Source organism: Atractosteus spatula, chromosome 12 (genome assembly GCF_055471065.1).
Source record: "Atractosteus spatula isolate fAtrSpa1 chromosome 12, fAtrSpa1.hap1, whole genome shotgun sequence".
In the NCBI taxonomy this organism is placed as follows: domain Eukaryota; kingdom Metazoa; phylum Chordata; class Actinopteri; order Semionotiformes; family Lepisosteidae; genus Atractosteus; species Atractosteus spatula.
The window spans coordinates 23629380-23651845 of record NC_142717.1 but is presented as its reverse complement, the minus strand read 5'-3'; the positions used below and the strand labels follow the sequence as shown (position 1 = coordinate 23651845).

At 41.7% G+C, this 22466-nt stretch overlaps 1 protein-coding gene across 5 annotated transcripts; it reads right to left on the bottom strand.

The window, feature by feature from the left end:
• Positions 1-260: 260 nt before the first annotated feature.
• On the bottom strand, positions 261-22438 carry LOC148822794 (uncharacterized). 5 transcript variants are annotated; one of them, XM_088929784.1, is made up of 23 exons: positions 22236-22438; positions 21854-21908; positions 21105-21159; positions 20903-20971; positions 19928-19952; positions 18316-18399; positions 17688-17824; positions 15128-15241; positions 13955-14012; positions 13583-13666; positions 13130-13215; positions 11916-11984; positions 11181-11205; positions 10988-11062; positions 10055-10191; positions 9210-9332; positions 7812-7869; positions 6996-7061; positions 4726-6715; positions 4393-4447; positions 3474-3551; positions 2191-2266; positions 261-1552 (listed from the first exon to the last, which is right to left on the bottom strand). In XM_088929784.1, the coding sequence occupies exons 1-22, from the start codon at positions 22255-22257 to the stop codon at positions 2222-2224; spliced, it is 3510 nt and encodes a 1169-aa protein (XP_088785910.1). In that variant the 5' UTR covers positions 22258-22438; the 3' UTR covers positions 261-1552; positions 2191-2221. The 5 variants fall into 5 exon arrangements, 4 of the variants coding, with proteins under 4 accessions (XP_088785910.1, XP_088785912.1, XP_088785913.1 ...); XR_016093871.1 differs by lacking the exon at positions 261-1552 and adding an exon at positions 2756-2847 and having other exon boundaries at positions 2190-2266; XM_088929786.1 differs by lacking the exon at positions 3474-3551 and having other exon boundaries at positions 1436-1552.
• Positions 22439-22466: the final 28 nt, after the last annotated feature.

The following is a 22466-nucleotide window of genomic DNA, read 5'->3' as shown; positions in this document are numbered from 1 at the left end:
ATGATAGTCTAATTAATTCAAATGCAAACCTTGTTCCAAAGTATGGAGATGATTTTCACAGTATTGAAGCCCAAATCCATAGGAGGGATGATCATATAAAGCCAAGATGGCTTGATGTTCATATTTCCTCCAAGCCAGAAGAGTTTTTCCTACACATTTTGCGATTTCTTACAGAATTCTCGAACACATCTAATAAAGCCACACTTGCACATGGGTATGTACAATGTGGCAAAGCCACCATTAGAAAAAAAGGACGTCACTTTTTGTCAAAATACTAATATTTATTAACCAATGGCTATAAACACAAAAGGTAAAACATCAGTATTTTAAACATCTTACAGAACCTAGATTAAACACAACCCATGTCCCCCCAATCTGGGTGTCCTCCCAGTTCTTTGTCCAACATCAACAACCGAGAAGAGCTAATTTACTGTATCTTCACATTTTTCTTGGAATCAAGACTTGGTTTTAAGTCTGAAAAAATAAAAAGGAAAAGAACAAACATCCTTAACGAATGCACAATCTCATAAAATTGAAGGAACACTTCCATAGGCAATGAGAGTGGAAATTGCTGCAGACTGCTAGACAGATAGATGGACAATTTTATGTGAGAACTAGAGGGGACCTGAGAACCACAGGGCACTTGTTAAAAAAGGCAATCTGCAGCACTTTCACCCAAGATCTTTTGACAAGTGCTTGCTATAGTCATCTCTGTGCCAATATTCCTGAGCATCCTGGTGTCTTCAGGAATTTCTGTGTGTCATTGTGCATAAAAGAGAAAAGATGCTATGCTCCTTAGTCCCTTCTTCCTCCTCTGAGCCCAACTACCATGTATCCTCAGATTCTCTGTTCAAAGAGCACGTAGGCGTCTGGGAGAAAGATCAAGGCTACACTGGGCCATCCAGGATCACCTTGTGAGGAAAACATGGCTGTTCTACTATGTTTGTGGTGCAAGAGACAGACTGGAGATGCATCTTTTCTCTTTTATGCCTAAGACCCCTTGCTTTTGCTTCAGATTTTGTTTTCAGTACAAAAATATTTTAAAATGTACTGTTCAAAGCATCACTAAACGAATAAGTTTTTTTTAAAAAAAAGAGCTTTAAATTGGGTTCTTTCTTACAATTTACAACAAAATCTACACGTTCTCCAAAAGCTTTAAATATTGCACACTGCAAGGCTTGGAAAGCCAAAATATTTTGGGACGCATGTCCTTATTATTGTATCATATTCATGAACTTGCTGTCCATAAAAAGAATCTAGATCCATGTCACTAGTCAATTGACCAGGATTTCCCCAAGCAGTACTGAACACCTGGGTGAGTGCTGTCGACTGTAGGCTGGGATGAGTAAGCCAGGGCTCACTCAGCTCTCGATAATACTGCGACCCCCCCAGGAACATGAAGGCTCTGTGGTGCTGTCCGGGAAGGAGGTGCTTCTCTTCCAATCGGCATTGAGCACCCTGTGCAGACTGCGTGGCTTGAGAAGTGTTAGAAAACGACTGGTTACAAGGTGGGCGGGCTGGAGGAATTTGCATTACACTTCCTCATTCTCTCCTGTGTGCGGATGCAGGGTTCACAGCCATCAGCCAAGACATGAAAAACATACAATTGGTGAAATGAATCACTTGAAGGTGCAAACTCCTTATAGGATTACAGCCAGGTTTCAATGCAGAATCTTTTTCATATACTTCCCCCCATCAAGTGGTTATTCTCCTACACGTAGGTCCTAAAGCACAACACACTTGTTTTACCATTAACTGACTTCAGACGCCAAGTTATGATTAACTAGAACTTCAGAGGAATTACTTTAATCACTGTTGATTGGCTCAGCACCACCGTTCATTAACACAGAACAGCGGTTTGGCACACTGCCCATAAACACAATTATCTGACAATTTTTTCTTGGACATTCCTTGGTTCCTTCTTGGCATCTGCATGTTGACTCAACAGCTGGGTCGATTCACCAGAAGTTAATTCACATGTGCATATACATCACTATATACAGACATCGTGCTAATCATATACCGTACCACTAAGTGGGTATATGAACTGGCCACAAGGGCTGCTGGAGGGAAAGCAGACAGGACAGAGAGTGCACAAATAAAGGTTTCCTCCTACAAAACAAAAACCATAAGATGCGTTCTGACTTCTGCTCCAGGATAAGAGGCCTCAGTTTCCACTACTAGAATTACCTCTCTCAGGCTGCCAGACAAGGCCTCTCCATTAAAGGCCTGATGAAGCTGAGGGTCTCTGGCCACTGGATCGAGGCTGGAATCAGAATCAGAACAGAGGCTGTCAGTGAAGGTTGAACCTCCACAGGACTTACTCATGAACTTTTATACATACTGATATACAGTACATAATGGTACTCTTTATTATTTGAGTTTGTAACAGCCTTTTCAAATATTCTTCTTTTAAAGACAGTAAGATTTCTACTAAAGTGCCACACTACATTTAATTTCAGATTATATCAGAAGCCAGGATGTACTGTAGGGCATGCATTGTTATGCAATCAGCTTAGTCCACTAGGAGAAGCAAGAAAGGTTCTGAATCTGCATTCTATATAAATCTTACCGTACTTATTAATATTTATACATTCTTTGGAGAAGAGACGTTTTTAGGAGCACATGTGATAGTGACCATGGATCATGATGTTCAAGATGCAAAGGTACAAAGCCTACCCTTACACACCCTTGGCACACACATCAAAAAGTCTGGGAGTAAAGCCGTGCACCTGCTTTTACAATTTGTACAAACCAGGGAATCACTGGAACAGTTCAAATTTGTCATGGGAACATCCAAACATACAGCAAATGGACTGATCACAGCACTACATCTGCATGGAAAATCTGAAATGTGAATGTTGGTCATCAGGAAAAAACTTTTTTACAACACTACACAAAGCACGAGCTCACACAGCCGGTAAGTCTTATAAGGAGTAGTAGATGGGGTCTCATCACACAGATGGCTTTCTAGAAACATTTCCTCAAAATTGTCACGGATGTCGGAAGAGACAAACCGTGGAGAGGCAGGAGAGCGAAAAAGACCCTATGCGAAGTGGAGGAACGGGGAGTTAGCCCGGGCTCGATAGTGCAAAGAGTTCTGGAGTGCCGTATAGAAACCTATGCCCTCAGGCCACGGACGGAGCGTAGACCTGGTGCTAGGCAGGTCTCAGGACATCTGAACGTCAATGCTGAGCGAAGCAGAATAAGTGACCCGGAAATATATAGCCCCAGAGAGAGAGACACTGGAAGGAGACCAAGCACAGGAAACTAGGGACAGGACAGAGACGGGGCGCCCCCTGGCTACAGAGGGCATGACAAAAATAACCACTACAATGGTCTTCTACAGTTTCGAAATATCCTGCAAAGCTCAGAATTGAAGGCTCCCCCATAGTGTCTGACACTGAAGCCATCTAGTTCTACCATCATTGTTTCAATAGTGTCCAAAGTCGTGTCCCAAAGGCTTCACCTACCTGTACCATTAAAATTTGCTCCAACACTTGCAGTACTCTAGCTGTACGTGTTGTTACAGTTGCTGGGACACTGTCGCCCTGAAATCAATCAAAGCCCATTTTAAAAAGTGCCTTTTCATGGCCAGAACCACCTCAAAGCACTTTAGAAAGATTGCAACATACAGTACGTTAATTTTGAAATTCTGCACTCACAGCTCTTCTGTTGCTGTTGAGCTGGTCTCATGCCAACTGTTTTTAATTCAGGATACCATAAATGCAGCTTTATTTTTATTTCTAAGGGGTAAATCAAACTTTCTATTGGACCTAGCAAGGAAACAACTTCTGCACAGCACTGCGAGTTAAAAACAATTCATATTGGAACAGGGATTTATAAGTAGGCAAAAGAAAAAACAAAAGAACGAGAACACAAATGATTAGAAAAAACACAAAATGCTACTGTATACATCCCGGAGCACAGAAAATACAAGAACAATACTACAACCCTCCCCATTGTCCAAGAACCTACCCTTATCCATAAGACAACATTGTTCTGATCTAAACTTGGCCAAAGAAAGGACAGAAGTAATACAAACACAGGGGAAGGGATTCAAGAATACAGGAGCAACAGATCTCCTACTGCGACTCATACACAGTCATCAGATCTTTCATGGCCTTTTTTGCTTTTTCAGACCCTACGAGTATTATTTTTTATGAAGCATTTTAGTATTATTTCTTATTCATATTCTTTTATTTGGCACTGTACTGTATCGTGAATGATGGTGAAGATTTTGTTTCTGGCAAGATTACACAGTTGCAAAACTTGAGCATTCCTCTCTAAAGCCAAGAATGGAAAATGCCTCCCAGCTATTATACTAAATCCTGTCAGCACAGCAATGTGCTCCGATCCCTCTGTCAATGTCTGTGCGTGTCCAGGCCTTACCTGCTCTGAGGAAATGCAATCCAAGCCGGGTATACTGACTGTGGGAGAGTCTTGGCTGCAGGTGACAAGAATGAGCGAGTCAGAGTTGAATCTATTAAGGGCTGAGAGTGCAAGAACCGTGTTGACCAGCTGCACTCACTGCTCAAACTACGCAGACTGCTGTCGAGAACCTGGATGCAGAGCAGTGTAGGCTCTGCATAAGGGACCAAAGAGGCTATGTCCACTCAAAACAGAATACACAGACATACATTTCAGGAACTGAACAACTGTTTTAAAACTAAAAGATAACCTTAAGGGCTCAAAACCTTACCTGTGGGACAGAGACAGACTCACCTTCTCAATTGTCCAGCACCATGCTGTCTGGGACTGAAGGCTGCAGGGTTGCTGGATCTGCCTCCTAAAGTAAAAGCTCTTTCTGGCTCTTGTGATCTCTGGGTACAAGACTGGTAGACGACAGACATTTGGGCCTTCAGGGGTTGTGTTCCCAATTGTGTGTCACTGTGAGGGAACCAGCATGGCTCTTCGGCCCTTCTGCCTTCCTCATTGTCCCTTCTCCCTGGGGCCCCAGCATGGGATGCTCCCCCCACTGGCTTTCCTCTGGGTTGGCCTACCCCAGGCCCGCCCCTGCCGACACTCTGTGCGGAGTACCTTATACCTCGGAGGTACTCACTCACTACCTGGCCCTGGACGTCACAGGCCATAGCTTTGTCTCGAGCCCCAAAGCTTGGTCTCGAGCAAGTTCCACCATCTTCTGACAGGTTCTGCCTCTGAGTGCCGGTGGAAAGTGTGTGTGTCTGAGCATAGGAAGGATAACTCCTCCCTGCCCTGCTCTCAGTGCACCACACACCGGCAGCATCTGCACTCTCTGCTGGGCTTTCTTGGTGGGTGTTCCCTGCAAGGTAGCTGGAAGGAGGACCCTCACGCATTCCCCACCTCTCAAAATCTTTACTTGGCAAACCCATTGGGGATTTGCTGGAGAGCCTGCTGGCAGAGGTATCTCCCACAAATCTGTACCGTTCAATACCTGCAGTACTCTTTATTCCCAAGTCATCCTCTGGTAACCTGTATCGTTCATAGCCCAGACCCTGTACTGGCCTAGGCTCTGACGTATCCTCACTGTATCTTCTGTCTTGAGATGGTTGCTCTGTGTAACCTGAAGCAAATTCTTTAAAACCAGCACCTGGTGGAAGCTTTCTACTGCTGCTGTCTTCAACTTGACAGGGTCCTGGAATGTCTTCTTTTAATCTGTCTCCCCAGACAGCCGCAGGCTGATTCCTGCCCGTGTAGTCCTCAGGGTACCTTTGACCCGGAAGATCTTCAGGTAACCTTCTTCTTTCAATACCAGTTTCTGAGTAGAAATTACTGTGGCATTTGGATTGGAGGTTTTCCACCCTTTCTTCTTGGGGATTTACAGAGTAATGTCCCCCACTTGTGTCCTCAGAGGATCTCTGGCCCGCAGGATTTCCATCTGAGCTCCAAACACACAGAGAAAATTTTGCCACCGAGACGTATTCTCTTAATTTTGTATGGCCCCTCTCTATTCTGCTGTCAGGGCACCCATTATCCGTAGGTTCCTCCAATATTCTGTTCCTTGCGATACTGGGATAGGGAGTGCCTGTTTCTTCATTCAGACTATACCTAGAAGCTGATAATCTAGGTCTTTTATAGTCCAACTGGTATTTATCCTCTTTAACACCTCTAATGTATCTATAACCTGCTCTGTCATCAGAATACTTCCATCCAGAATGATCTTCACCTCTTAAGCCTTCATCATCAGGTTCTGAGAACCTGTCTTCCGGGATGTCCTCCCACTGTCTTTGCCTTTTACGACGCAAAAAGTATTTGTCATCAGCATCTGAAGGATGCCTTTCCTTTGAGAGACTAGGCAGATCGTCAGAATATTTCTGCCTTTCATAAGTTGTAATGAAATCCTGTGCTTTATGGCTCCTGGGGTACCTTGGATCAGGGCTCCCCCCATGCGAGGTGTATGGGTCAAAGTCAGTGAAGTAAGATTTGTCTCTGTGTGCTGGAAAGCCTGCAGAACTGTATCTTCCTCTTGGCTTCTGTTTTAAATGATCTACAGGCTCTCTGCACGCACCATAGTGATTCCCCTGCTCATCTCCAGGAGACCTTCTTCTAGAGTGATATTCTGGGTACCTGGTCAAGCCTTTTTCAGAACCCTCTCTCCTCGGCCAGTAGTCACGATCTATATCCAGAGCCCTTCTCCCAGGATGCCTCTGGCTGGGAAAGTCCATACACCTCTCTTCCCTCGTCTGCACTTCTGACGATCTTCTGCAATCACTGTCATCCGGACCCCTTTCATCTGTGACGAGCCCAGAATAACAATTAGGACGGCTTGTCCAACATTTTTGTAAATAGGTCACAAGCACATTTTCATTAAAAGGTAAAAAGACAACATGAAATCACTGTTGTCCCAAGCTGACTTGTACACCTCGCCTTCATTGCATTCATGTGATGACACTAAAATGTGAATCACCAAACAGATGTTACACTTATCAAATCTACTAAATGACCCTGGCATCTTCTCAGAACTGTAGGAACTGGGAAAAAGAAAGCAAGTGCAGAGACAGATGTACACTGACCATCTAACAGATGATTAGAAGTCCTCTTGCCCTTCTTTTGACTCCTGTTTTGCAGGAGTTTCAGAGCTGTGTGCGAAAAGAAGATCAAAAAGGGATTTTACTTTATCTGAGGAAAATGAAACACAGAGTGAAAGGGAAAATGTCAAACGTCCACAGTGCATTTACATTCCAGGCCAAACTATGGATTGTGTTCAAACAATTATCCAATCGAAAGGTTCTAGAATGTTGAACTGTTAAGGGAACCGTAGATTACATGCATACTGATAATTCAGAGCTGTGTTAAAGAGCACAGCCACTTCTCATATATGGTATTATTCCATCCATCCATTTTTTAACTGTTTCATCCAATTCGGGGTCACACTGGAGCCGGAGCCTATCACGACAAGCAAAGGGCGCAAGGCAGGATACAGTCAGGACAGGACACCAGTCCATCCCAGGACACATACATACTCACACGTGAACACGGAGATAACATACGAACTCCACACAGACGGCACCCCAGATCCAGAATTGAATCCATCGCCCCAATGCTGTGAGGTTGCAATGTGAAGCACTGCCCCAACATACTGCCCATGTGTTGTTATTATATTTGATATATTGTCATGTTCTTTATACAAGCAGGAAAGCAGGAATCTTCATTCAATGAATCACATTGCCTGTTTGAATTCTGAAGACACTGATGAATTATAGATTTGTGTGTGCATGCACAGACATTAGTATTATGTTTCAGTCAAAATGATACATTATAAGTAATACTGTGGAATATATAGGTAGTACAAAATAATACAAATATTAACTGATATATCTGTGACTTACCTTCATCATAGTTCAAGGTCTTGAGTTTTTGGTCATCACCTTCTGGTAGTACTTCTACCTAAATTTCAAACAGCTTTGTTAATGCACTCACTATATTGCAAAAGGAAAGAACTGTGGACATGTGTCAACTATAAGCAATATTTCAGTTTCGTATCTTGTAGACATGACAAATATATGACATAAAATGCATTTGTGTTCTAAATGGCGGTTTGTCATTTTTAACCTAAGGCTAAGGTTTTAAACTAAGGTACTGCAATACGAGTAGAAATCTAGAATATGCAGTTTCATAAAGAATGGAAGAGCATGGAATAAACAAGGAAAAAAGGGACACAAACTGTATTAATATTTGAATATTATATCAAACTCAACAGTATACTATACCAATATTTGTCTTTAATCATATTCATAACTGCATTTAATCATTTGAAATTAAAATGATTTCTATAGAAATGTAATTTGATTGTATCATTACCATTTTATCACTCTCTTTTCAGCACAACATGTAATCTGTTTCATGCAGAAATTTAAATAGAAAAGGCTACCATGCAGTCAAGGAAACACTACTCAGCCTTTGCAGTGAGCTCTTCACTGCTTCACAGCTTGAGGTGAGCTCTTCTTTTCTACAGCTCTTCGTGCAATGAAATACAACAAAATATTTCATAGCTAGGTATTGTGAGGTTTGTGATAAACCCTGACCTGTGATGTGTTGAAAATAAGAAAAGCTCTGTCAGTAGCTGGATGGGAGACCTCCTGGGAAAGCTAAGGTTGCTGCTGAAAGAGGTGTTAGTGGGGCCAGCAGGGGGCGCTCACCCTGCAGTCTGTGTGGATCCTAATACTCCAGTATAGTGACGGGGATACTATACTGTAAAAAGGTGCTGTCCTTCGGATGAGACGTAAAACCGAGGTCCTTACTCTCTGTGGTCATTAAAAATCCCAGGGCGTTTCTCGAAAAGAGTAGGGGTGTTACCCCAGTGTCCTGGCTAAATTTCCCATTGGCCTTTACCAATCATGGCCTCCTAATAATCCCCATCCATGAACTGGCTTCATCACTCTGTTCTCCTACCCACTGATAGCTGGTGTGTGGTGAGTGTTCTGGTGCACTATGGCTGCCATCACATCATCCAGGTGGGGCTGCACACTGGTGGTGGTGGAGGGGAGTCCCCATTACCTGTAAAGCGCTTTGAGTGGAGTGTCCAGAAAAGTGCTATATACAGTATGTATAAGCTATTATTATTATTATTATTATTATTATTATTATTAGTGTGGGACCTGTCACAGTAGCCTTTTAAACTTTGTGTACGCCAGCCCTTGCCAGCAACTTCTCTTTAGACACGAGGCTCAACACTTCTGCACCAATCAGTTCAGTTTCCTGCCCATTTCATCAGAACTCTGCATTACCAGGTATTCGCCATGTCCAAAGGTCTTCTCCAGGATCTCTGCCTTTTCCCTCAGGAAGGAGCTTATCTTAGGAATTTGATCTTGGTTCAAATCGAATGGCAGTGAATCGGGATGCAGTTGTTTCTAGGGAAAAAGACATATTATAACGTCAGTCCCCAATGGGGAGAAAGGCAGTGGTCAACTAGGAGGGGAAGGGGATAGAGTGTAATTATGAACCACAAATGATGAAATTGTGTCACTTTTTGGTGTAAATTGCCAACATTATTATCTTGATAGGCGGCGCAACAAAATTTATAGTGAGGATTCAATTATGAAGCCAGGATTAAACAGGCAGATACTTAATATGGAATATAGACATATACAATGAAATGGTAAAATAATTAAAAACAAAGTGTCTGGCAAATCAAGGGGAATCATACAGCACTCATGAAAATTACAACAACACTGTTTGTTAACATTATCGAAACACGAACCACAAATAAAAAACAAAATGGAGGTCTTATGATCAGATTGGGTGTATACATGTGTGAATTCTAAATCGAAAACTTCAGTCCCACAGACAGCAGTACACTAAGTAACTCAAAATCTAATCTTCACCCCCATCTATTGAATTAATTTTTAAAAATCACTAATTCATGTTTCTTTGCCTGTCATAAAACACTGCAATCATTCCTACACCTGGGAAAACTTTCCTTCATTGAGACAAGAAAAACCCAATGAGAGGTAAGCACTAACTATTTAATCCCTTCACTACCCACCCAGGTTCCCACAGAAATTTCGCTTTTAACCTATAAAACCAGCAATTCCTCAAACTGAGGCACGAGCCGACAGCTTTTCTTACTTACCATGTAGATGAAGCGATGCTTCCGGCTCGTGACGTGAGATGTAATACCTGTTTTCATCTTGATTTTGCACAGGCTGCACAAGTAATAAGGAACTTGGTTTTCATCTGGGAAGCGATATTCTGTCACGTATTTCAGGCCTGCTCATGAAAAGACAACCAACATTCCTTCAGCACATGGCCAGACTGTGCTGGTCTTTGTGTAAGTTTAATTCACATTAACGTGTCCATTCACTGCCTGTTCCAATTCAGGGTCACAGGGGTGCCAGAGCCTATCCCGGTAAGCAATGGGCGCAAGGCAGGGTACGCCCTGGACAGGACGCCAGTCTACTGCCAACTAGCTTACCAGTGAGGTTTTTTTTTAGATCAAGGAAACTGGAGCACCCAAAGAAAACTTGCACAAACACAAAGAGAACATGCAGACTCCACATAGATAGAACTCCAGATCCAAAATTAAACCCAGGGGCCTAGTGCTGTGAGGCAGAAATGCTAACCACTGTGCCACCATAATTAACTTTACATAGAATTTAAGCAAGATTTCAGATATTAAAGCACAAGTTCTAAATTTAACACAGAATACACAGCTTTTCTACTTCTCAGGTTATACAACAAAACAGGTTAAGAACTGTGGAATCTTAAGAACAATGACTATAACATTCAAAAACATCCAAATCCAAACAAAGACACAGACATGGAGCCCTTGCTTTAATAACTGTCAGTCACAGCACGACCAGAAGTTAATTACACATTCAAAGATACTTGGAAAACAAACATATAAGGGTTTCCTTGTTTTAACCCAGCAGCAGCAGTCTATGTTGTTGGCATAATAATTAGTATATGTCTGCCTACGTTGTAAGTCTGAATTGGTCTAAGGGCTTAGAAAAGTTTTCCCAGATTTGAAGCAGGAAGATATTATCTAAGTGGACGCTGTACTCACCCACCACCGGTTCAGACCTCTTGGGGTTTTCAACATAGTTTTTTAAGGTCCCCACACTTTCTGTAGTCCAGTTTTCTACAAAGCCCAGAATTAATTAAGGATTAAACGAATGCAACCTTAATAAAACTCTCAACTTTAATTCCATTTCTCTTGACACTTTTGTCACACAGATACACACAGTCAATGCACTAACCTTTGCATTGAACAGTTTTCAGTTTCTTTCCAAGTGCACCGGATGACCACCAACAAAAACAAAAGAACGACCAGTGAATTAGTAAAATAGTCGATGCAACAGAACGTTTCTCATCTCGCTCTGCCCGCACAATGTGTACTTTATGGTGCAGATGATAAAACTGCCCACAAAGACTTGAACAGTCAGGGTGTATAGTAAAATGTGTAAATAAAAATTGTTTCACAAAAATTTCGAAATACATCACAACCTTCATGTCTCATGTTCTCTATCAAGTCACCGAAATGTCTTAATTTCTTTCATCAAAGGTGTTATATTTATTTTTATAGTTTTCCTTTTTGATGAAGAATTAAACCTGAACAGAACTGCCCAATTCAGGGATGTCTACCTATGGCAAATCCATCTTCTTCTGGATCAGTTGAAGTTAACTGATGATCAGCATACACAATTCTGAGCACTTTGTTAGAAGAAATATCCTTACTGTAAAACCACATTTCACAACAGGACAGGCAAAGAACTGCTTCAGCCAAAGTGGACTGATATCTGAATGGACTGATAGCACCATCAACTAAGGTTGAATGGTGCTATAGAAAAAAAAGGTGACCATCAGAATGTGGGTAATTTTAGTATTCTTCCACGGTTCAGATGGTTCTTAGGAGCTTTACAGATTAAAAAAAGAGTATTAAGCATTGGATGATGTCTCTTAACACTGACAGATTTTGAATGAGGGACACTTACCAATTTGTGCTTCTTTCCATTCAAGTGCATGTTTAACTGTATCTCACTGCTGCAAACCACTTCACAGATCTACACAAAGACATACAGAGGAGATAACAGATTTCAAAGCCAGGCAAGAAACAAAATCAATCTAGAAATTGAAAACACGAGCAATGATGGATTTCAAATCATAAAGACTGTTTTGAGCCTGTTATTACATGTTCAGTCCAATATTGTTTTAGAATTCTCTTAATGTTAATCAAGGAGCAAACAAGTTGTATCACAATACAAGACAGACTGGCCATACACATTTTTACCTCAGCGGCTGTACAACGGCACCCCCAAAACTGTGCTCATCGATTAATAATGTCTCAACAGCTTAACTATAACAAGGAGGGATAAATCAAGAATATACTAAAAAGACTAAAAAGCTTCGCTGTCAATAGCTTGTGCCTCAAATGGTAAAGATATCACTGGTCTGATCCTGGGAACAGAGGTCAGAGATATCACTGGTCTGATTTTGGGAACAGAGTGACTCCAGCGGCGTGCCGCTGGACACCTGCAGGACTGCAATGACGTCACCAGGAGATGTGCTGGGCCTGGAGCCAGCCCTAGATCAAAGATCAAGCAGTTCTGACAGGTGGAGTGTCTGAGGAAAATGTGTACAAAATGTGTACAAGTCTTCCTCCTCCCCGGGTGGGAACAGGAGCTGTTCCTAGAATGCCCAGTCTCAAATAACTGGTGATTCCACCCTTTTTTTTTTTTAAAACAAAAAATGGCACGGCAGCCTCAAATCCTGAAAAGGATTTTGAAACAGGATTTGTTAAAACATCGGATCAGAATATTCAAGTCGGGGATGTAAAACTTTGTGCATCTTAATTTGATCGAATCTCTCAGGTTACAGGGCACTGTGACACCAGCTGCCCGATTTCAACAACTGGACTGGGAAAGACTCACTTCTGAGCATGGACAGTTTTGCTCACATACAAATAGGACAATGGTCAGCAGCAGTTCGCACCAGACAGCACTAGATCAGAAGAGAGTGCGTGCAGTCTCAGCTGAATACTGGCCATGTGACAATTCGTCCACTGTGCACGGTCGTTGTCCATGGTAACATGTTTCCCATGGTCTTATTTGGACTGATTCAAGACCCCACACAAGCAAAGACTAAAACATCCTGCAAATGGAGTGATTTTCCCAAAAATTCCCTCCCCCCCCAACAATCTCTCTCGCACCTCACAGCAGGGAAATTTCCGTTCCTTGTCTTCTTTCTGTGCGTTGGGCTTCTCTACTTTCTTATTCTTTTCAAAAGGCAAAGCTTCTGTAAGAGAGATGGGTGTCAAAAGGCTGAGGCCCTTGGGAGGAGGAGATGGAAGCAGTCACAAAGATGGGTAAGTGTTAACCCTACAGTCCTTCTGTGCAAAAAAATAAAATAAAATCACTAGTCTGGACTAGTCTCCAACTAGACCTCAATTTCCAACTTTCTAAGGCCTTAGTTTCAAACTGCACATAAACGTACATCTCTTTAACAGGCCTGTCATGACTCTCATTCTTCAACCTTTCGTTTAAATTAAGTGCGCAGACACAGGTTGAACAGGTTTTGTGAAAAGGAAAACAGTATACAGTGCCTGCATGTAAAAGATGTTCAGCGAGAGCTGCAAAAAAGAAATGCAGGTAAATATACAGACCAACTGGGAGGTCGCTCTGGCACTTTTCTGAATCGCCACTGGGGAGGTTCTTGGAGAACGCTGCCACCTGATACTTCTCCATAACTGCGGACAGAAACACAAGAACCAGGGCTTGGGGCCAGACCCTTGACTGAGGTCTACAGAAAATACTTTTCTACTCCACGGCAATACACTCCACTTGTGGCCAGACTCTAAGAATAAATCAGACTTCTGTTTTTCTCGCCCAGTTTTATACAGCAAGATGTACAGTATAAGGTACATTTATGCATTCACGTCTCATACAGTCAAAAAAAAAACCTTGCACACAGGACTGTGCCATACATCTTTAAAGCACTGTTAGGAATCTTCACCACAAAGATGACAGAAACTTACTCTCTTCCAGGCTCATTGTTTTAAATTTAGACCAGTCGTCAGGAGACAAGGTCTGCACCTAGAAACAAAATGAAACAACAAAGACCTTCAGTGACTAAAAAAAAAAGATTAAATTTCACAGTAGACAAAAAACTAATAAAAAACAGGTAAAATAGGGTTTTCTTTCTTTCCTCTTTTTCCTTTGCTTATCTCTTCCAAATCTCTGCTTTCCTTTTTTGTACTACTTTTGTACACTTATTCCTGTTTTCATAATATTCTTGGATTTACACAGTTTGTTTAGGTACCAGGTTTTTTACATTCAATAATGATTGTTCACATTTGTTCAATATTACATATGGTACCATGCAATATTATTTCTTTTAACTGTAAAACCAAAAAACAAACTGAAAATAAAAACAGGTAAATAATAGACCAGGTATGACCTACTGCTGTGGTACAACAATTGAGATGTTTCAAGAAAGATATCTTTCCAAACGCATATCTGTTGCACCCTGTAGTCTATCACCCACTCCACACTATTTTCAAACAGGAGCAATTTTAAAAAGATACATGGCATATTGTGAAAGGCTTGTAGCTTCCATCATACATTTTAATGTGAAAGATGGACAGATTATTTGTTAGAAAATCTCTTTTTCATCTAGAGAGCTAATACAGTGCTCTAAAATAAAATAGTTAATATGCATAGGAGCTAACTTAACAAAGATAAGAGACAAAAAGCCTTTGAGAAATTCTGAAAAACTCTAGAACACCTACTGTAGAGAATATATATGTATGCTGTTGCTGAAGAGTAAAACAAACACAAAAGATTCCAAACATTCCCAACAAATGATGCAAAGAGACTGGACAACATTCCCTAAAAACTGGAAATCAGTGTAGTTAAAATAAAGTCCTGTGCAAAGTGTTTTTTCCAACAGGTCTCCAGAAGCAGTTATAGAAACATCTTGTTCTGGTGAAAGGTATTGTGTTTAACTGGAAACCTCTTTTCTACTCTACATGTCCTTCCTCCATGGCCCCCTAAAATGGGAACTGAGTTTTGCTCTGGAGCAGACAAACTTTATAAAGCCTCTGTTTTGAGACCTCCTTGAATAATGAGCTGTACCACGTGTGACACAGCTGGGTGGGTTGTGAAGTAGGGTTTATGAAATGGTTCAACCCAGCAGAGCCGTGAGTCACCTGAACCTCCCCCATGCCCTCCTTCGTCTCCAGTGTCTGCGCGATGGGTTTCAGGAGGTGAATCACCCCAGGGTTTTTCAAATTCGGAGGCAGCATGTCTGGATGAATTTCTTTCTAAAAGTGAAAAAACACCGGCATGTCAACGGCTTGCATTTCTCATTATGTTTCCAGAACGGGTCCCGGTTTACATATGGGGAGAATATGATGAATTAAAAACCATCTGCACAGGAAAGATGCAATTCATCAGATACAGAAGAGTCTATAAGATGATTCCCTGGGGGCTGGGTGGGGGAATGGTTAGGGCTGCTGTCTCGTGGTTCCAGGCTCTGGGGCGTCTTGTTGTGTAGGATCCTCAAGTTCTCATTGTGCTCTTGTAGGTTTTCTTCAGATAACTGCTGTTTCCTCTCCCTTCCGAAAGACATGTTCGTAACGTTGACTGCCAACTCTAAACTCCAAATTAAGAAATAAAGATGCGACCCCTTCCTCACTGATCTATTCTGTGTGGGGTAACTCTGGGAAACGGCCAACCCAACACAGCAGAGACGAGATTCTGACGAAGATACATAGGATGTGTCCCCGCACGTCTTTGGTCATTCAGTGTAGATCGTGGACAGTCACAATATGCTGCTGTTGCCCACTACTGCAGCTCTCACGCTGCTGTTACAGAAGAGAAACGTCAAGTGTCTGTAGACCTGCCTCCTCAAAGAGATTCATGTGGGCAATGTAACAAAGCAGCCACAGCAAGCAGCGGGAGAGGTGCTATTTCCGACCATACAGCAGGCAGTCTGTAAATGGGACCCCTTGTGTGGCACAGCACCACTGAGGGGCTGGGTGAGCTGAAGGCCAGGGACACCTGTGGGCGTCGTACAGCTTCACTTCACCTGGTGGCATTTTCTTTATATAACAGGTTTCTATGATAACCTGGAGCATCGCTTTGCTTTGTATCGCAGAGGAATGTTTGACACATTACCTGACAGATGCCTGAGCTCTTGGCTAAATGCAGCACAGCTCAGTCTGAGCGGTCTTTCCAACTTCAGAAGTACTTCGTGACTTGTCTGTCATGCTAAACTTTGCTTTAAATCAACATAAGATATTTAACCTGCTCTTGTCCTCAGACCTTCACATTAACTCACTACCTTCGCCTTGGCTTTGACATGAGGAGCCTAATAATACAACATTGCAGCTCGCAAGCCTGAATGAGGGCAGTCCTGAAACTCACTACTGAGCGCACAGTTCGTACCGATTCATTCAGCTTTCTTAGCGCTGGAAGCAAGTTTTAAATAAGGCCTCAAACAGAAAACTGAAATTGCAATGGCTAATTTCTTGAATACTCAGCTGGAGCAAAAACCAGACAACACAGGCGAGACCCAGGATCAGGAAAAGAGAAAGGAAAGAAAACTACCAGGTCGACGACTGGCAGCAATTTGTACCGCTGAATAAGGGCTGAGCTGCAATGAAAGCAGCAGACATGCTGTGCTCCAGGAGATCCACTGTTTTAGCCTATAACACAATGCAGTGCAGCACCGACATGGGCTACCCTTATCCCAATGCATGAAAAAAAGAAGCAGCAACCAGACACTTACTCGTGCTTGCCTAGAGTAAGAAAATGAAATGCCCACCCTGGAACTGAAGTATCGCCACGGTAACTCCTCATGGTGAGAAGTCCAGCGTTATGGGATTGGAGATACTGAAGACTACCAAACAAGGTGATGAAACCTTCCTTCAATCACACTGAGAACACACTTGTCTCCACTGGTGCAAAAGAATTATTTTGTCAGGTGATAAATCGCACCACACTCAGTGAGAATAGACCTTAAGTCAGTCATGCGTGTCACTGTTCGCTGTAGACAAATATCCCATGTACAGTGCCTAGTCTGTCATGTCTTCACTCAGAGTCTGAGTGCTGCGGTCATGGCTCGAGTTGATTAAACCTCCTTCTGAATCAGGGAGCTGAAAGAAAGGCCAGAGGAAACTTGGACGAGTATTTTCCTGCATGCATCTGTAATTCGGACTGGGTACTTATAGAGAAAAGACAAAAATGGAGTCGGGTCCTCCCCAAGAAAATCTAAGGAGTCAAAGGCAGGTGACTCCCTTCTCCTTTATAATTAGTCTAATTATTGAATGAGCTGCAGGGGAACTCTGATGTGTTGTCAACAAACATCCTATATGTCATTTAGGAGATAATTAGGTTAATTGTGTAACTGACTATTCAAGTTGGACCAAACACCACAGGGCCCTGCAGGAAGTGGGTTTTAAGAGCACTGCAACAGATTAAAAAACCACTCCTGCCTGCACAGATCAGCCCACGCGGGGCTCCCTGCCACTGCCTTTGGCTGCTTCCCAGGGTCTTTTAAAACTCAGCTGCTCCCAGAAATAAAGTACAGGTAACTGTCCCTTTAATGAATGTCTTGTATATTCAACTGGAAAAGACCTTAAGAAAAACGGTTTGATTATTGATTTGAAAACTCAGGCTGGAACAAAAACCAAGAAGACACCAGACCCTCCAGGAACTGGGCCTGAGACCCTGCTCGAAGTGAAGCTGGAAGCTCCTCTTACTCACAATGTAAGTAAAGCGATGCGTACGGCTGGCAACGTGGCTGATAGCGTCGTTCTGACACAGGACTTTGCACAGCTGGCAGAAGTAATATGGATGATCCGAGTCCCCCGTGCTCTTGAACTGGACCAGAAACTGCAAGCCTGCAGGCAGACAAGGGGCAAAACACAATGAGGCTGACCCACAACCGGCGCAAGACATCTTTTAAGAGGCTACCCTCGGGAACTCAGCAAAAAGGTGAACATCAGACCTCCCCGTTGAATCAAGTCACGGAAGAATCGGTTGAAAAAGAGAACAAGTCAGGGATGATATCATATCGTATACACGACTGCTAACAATGTCAATTACAAACCTTTTTTCCATGCAGGAAACGTGAAAGCAGGCAGAAGCATTTCTACACCAACCCAGCCAAAAAGAAAGTAAGAGAATTCTTGAGGTACAAGAACGTGTCATTTCAAGCAACAGATCAATTTAATCTGGTGTTTCTTTTTCTCCTGATCCTGACCAGAACGACATGGTCTGTGCAGACCAATCGAAGGTGTGCTATCCAACCTCAGGGATAGTAATTTAACAAACTACTCAGAGACTGTGCCTTTTCTATCTTATCGGTATTCGTTACAGTGGCGACACTTACCAATAATTGGTTCCTTACGGTTCTGCATCTCCATATAGACATGCAGAACTCCTTTCTTTAGTAAACTTGCTTCTGAATCAGGAACTGAGAGAAAAATCGGAGAAAACTGATTGAAATATTTTCCTGCACGCTGTTCTCCAAAATGACTGCAGCAAGACTGATCACAACTGTATCACACCCATAGCCCCCCTACCATCCCACCACAGATCCTGTGTAAATACTTCACTTCTCACTCTGCTGTGCAACCACCCTCCCCCCCCACCAGGACAGGAGCTGATGCGGCTCCATGCTATGTCAGTGTCATGTGATCTCACTGATCTGATGGCATGATACTGCACGCCATTGATCAATCGATCACACCAGATGAAACAACAAGCCACAGATGAGCTGCTGTTGCACCAGATATTTCTCAAAGTGGGAAATATGAAGTGGGATTGTGTTCAAGGGAGAGAGAGAAGGTGGCAAGTGTTTTTAAAAGAGCTATTTCTTTTGTTTTATGAAACACCCATTTCAGGTATATAGTTTGGTTGGAAATAAAATAATTGTAAAATATATAAGAACAGACTACATTTTCATGTGTGATCTACATTGGTATATTTACAAATTTATAAAAATGTATATTGGCATTATAAAAGAACTGTTGAGTAATGTCATCTGTATTTAAAATAGTTTTATCCGTTCTCTAAAACAATAAATAAAAAGCACCTTTTTCAGGTTCTACACAGTTACTTCAGTACACAATCCACCATCTGTAGTTAATCGTGTTACTTTTGTCTTAATGTAGGCAGCATGCTGACATGAATTGGATTTTTTTTTAGGCCCATATACGAAATCACCAACTTTTACTTTGCTAAGCACACTGTAAAAATATTTTGGTTGCGGAGATCTGTGCTACCACAGTTGCCAGAGTATCACACAGTCACAGTACTGTTGCATGAGGGTACCACAGCAGCTCTACGAGTTATTTTAGGGCTATTGAGGTAGGAACCCAGATGGGAACCCCACTGAATAGTGCTAGGGGAAGCGAGGAGGTGATTAGTGTAGGGTGAGAAATTGTTCTTTTTATTTTGGTATTACATTATGTTGGGAAAAACAAGGAGAAACCGAAACATTCACTATTATTAAGAACAAAGAGACTGCATTTCAGCAGAAGTCACAAACCTTGACACCCTGTGCAAAATATTATTTCTAAAACTTAACCCCTATATAAATTCCACTGTCCATGCAAATACATGATATATAAACCTCTGAATGCTATGTACAAGATATATACAGTAGAGCTATCTGACAATGCTATATACTGTAATAAGGAACAATTAATAGGTTTATTCCATTCCTGAAGAAGGCTCCACTGCCGAAATGTTGTGTTCTCTTGCTTCTTTTTTTCAGCATGGAATAAACCTATTACTTGTTCCTTTGCAGCCTACACCTGCTGACGCAGCTACCCACCTGAATTATATTGTAATAAGTCAGATAAAATAGTGTGAGTAGAAACTTAAACTGAACTGACAAAAAAAAAACATTTTCAGCTGCCATTGGGTGACAGTGAGATCAGTAAAGCTAACTGTACCGGGCCTCAACGTGTGCAAGACAGCACGGCAGATTCGCTCACCTGTCAGGCCTTCCTGGCGCAACCTCTTTCGATGCAGAAGGAAAATGTAACACAAAGAGGGACAAAGGTGAGTTTTGAGTTTAACGAACTTTATTTTCAGTGCTGTGCAGCAGTGAAACGTATAAGGCACATACTGCAGAAGTGTCAGTACAAACACACACATTTCACTCAACACAGATCTTAATTTGGCTCTCGGTGATGAGCTGAACACGTGAGACATTCCATCCAGATCATTTTTCCAAATAAACATGCAAGTAATTAATGAATCAAATACATTTCAAATGCACGCCATTTAACCAAGACATACATCAAATAACCACCAAATAAGTTGAGCAGTTTTGCCAAATACATTATAATTGCTCATTCATAGCTACTTATATACTGGAAACGCTTAAGTTCGATCAAATTCAGTTTTCAACCCATTTCTGGAATCTGGTTTCAATCCAACACAAAGAAAAAAAGACAGAAAATTAAGAATCCTTAGTGTTCTGTAGTACCTATTAATTCCAGAATCTTTAATCCATCACTTTAGTTGCACTGAAGCAAAATGCAAAATACCAAAAATGCAATTAATTTTAACATTTTAAACTTTAGTTTTGCACTAATCTTTATTCTTTCATTGCAGGTGGGAGCATTCAGAACTGCTGAACTTTACCTCCGGTTGCTCATGTACTCAAATTATCGAGTATACATTGCCTTTTGCTTTTTTTGTGTTGCAGTTTCTTTTCTGTTTGGAATGAGATCATATAATTCTTATTCTCATATGATCTCATTGTGTTCTCTTTCTTCTTTTTTTCAGCATGGAACAAATCTATTACTTGTTCCTTTGCAGCCTACGCATGCTGACGCAGCTCCCCACCTGAACTAATTCTTAATAAGCAGTTTACAGCTTTTTAGGATTCAAGGGTTGGCTTTTTAATTTTCTAACCGCGTGTTGCAAGGAATTGCTTTACAAGGAAAAAAATGTGCTTGTACCTGTCTGTGCTTTCCTCCCACAAGATGCATGTAGTACTGTAAAATATTGACATCTTTCACGCCGCAAAGCTGAAAAAAGAAATGGATAAAAAACATGAAAACAGGAAAATGTAAGCAAAGGGTCTTCTGTCAAAGAACAGCCGAAGGTAGTACTGCAGATCTACACATTTTGCCTCTTCAAAAAGTTCTCGATTTCTCTCACCTTACAGGAGTGAGATTTAGGCTCCTTCGCACACAGCTCATTGCTTTTATTCTCGCTGTCGAGAAAAATAAAGAACAATGAAAAAACAAGCCTGAACACTTAACCTCTGCAACTACACATACACATTTAATATGAATGTTCCAAGACGTCACTACAAATCCTTTCTCCTGTAGTGAGTCCTTAAACAATCCAAGGAGTGGTCAAAAAGGGATCACAACATTTTACTGACAGATGTCAACATGTACAAGAGTTAAGTCTGCACCCGATAAGGTACAAACAATTCACTCGCTGATGACATTTGGGTTAGGGTAGATTTTGATTCAGGGGCTCTCAAACATTGTCAAGGCATCCTCAGAAAATTAGGGAAAATCTTTACTCCAAATCAAGTGCTGCGTCAAGACCATAAAAAAAGTTTCAAAAGAGAGGCATTCAGTCCATGCAACCCATCTGGTATTGAGCAGATAACTGATTACGGGAATAATCCCATCCAGCCTATTCTTGAAAAAAGTCAGGGTATCGTTTTCAACAACATGTCGGGCTTGCCTGTTCCACACTCCCACAATCCTTTGTGTAAAGAGGAGCCTCCTGTTCTCAAGAGATCATACCAGAGATCTGCACTGGCTGCACTTAAGGTGGATCCGTTTATGGACATTGGGTTTTTAATTAAAAACAGCAGTACTGATATGAAAAATGCTTTTCAATTTGATTTTATTGTTAATTCATGAGTCTGAATGTCATTCATGTCGTACCTGTGCTCGGCACTGGGCAAGTGTGGAGCCTGGGCTCCGCATTCCTCACTTTTCTCTGTGGGAGAAAAGCACACATATGAACGTCGTGGTCTCGTAGTTCATATCAGATCTGCTCCATCGTTACTGGTTAAAGCCTTTGATTCTGGAAAAGTGTAAACTTAGAATAGAATCTATATAAAAATAGAATCTATTTCGGACGCTGTCAAGTCAGAAACATTACATGAACCTTAAAAACCAACAGATCCAGGTGGAGTATCTTTTAGATGTCATCTTTAATTCATTAAAGTGATTCAACACAAAGACGCAGTCAGTGGTTTACAGGCATTAAAAGGAACTTATCTCATGGAAACGAACTAAAAACAATTTAAACATACAAGCTCACCTTCCGATTCGAGCTGTTCCATTCTCCAATGATTTAAAGAAAACCAACTTCAATTATTTAATAACAGCTTAATCTCTGCTTTATGGTGTATTAAAATATATGAAAAAAACATAAACGCGTATAGGGGAAGACAATTTGTTTTTACACAAAAACTTCAGATGTAGCGAAGCAGCAAGTGGATATCACTGGGTAGATGCTGCAGCGATGTAAACACGGTGCTTCCGGTACTTC

What these genes read in the sequence shown, in the direction of transcription:
- LOC148822794 (XM_088929784.1), bottom strand. Translation starts at nt 22,257, where the DNA reads ATGGAACAGCTCGAATCGGAAG. An exon ending in AACAATGAGCCTGGAAGAGA is followed by an intron (nt 13,667 to 13,954) that starts GTAAGTTTCTGT and finishes TTCTGTCCGCAG; the next exon opens with TTATGGAGAAGTATCAGGTG. An exon ending in TTCTAATCATCTGTTAGATG is followed by an intron (nt 6,716 to 6,995) that starts GTCAGTGTACAT and finishes GGCTCGTCACAG; the next exon opens with ATGAAAGGGGTCCGGATGAC.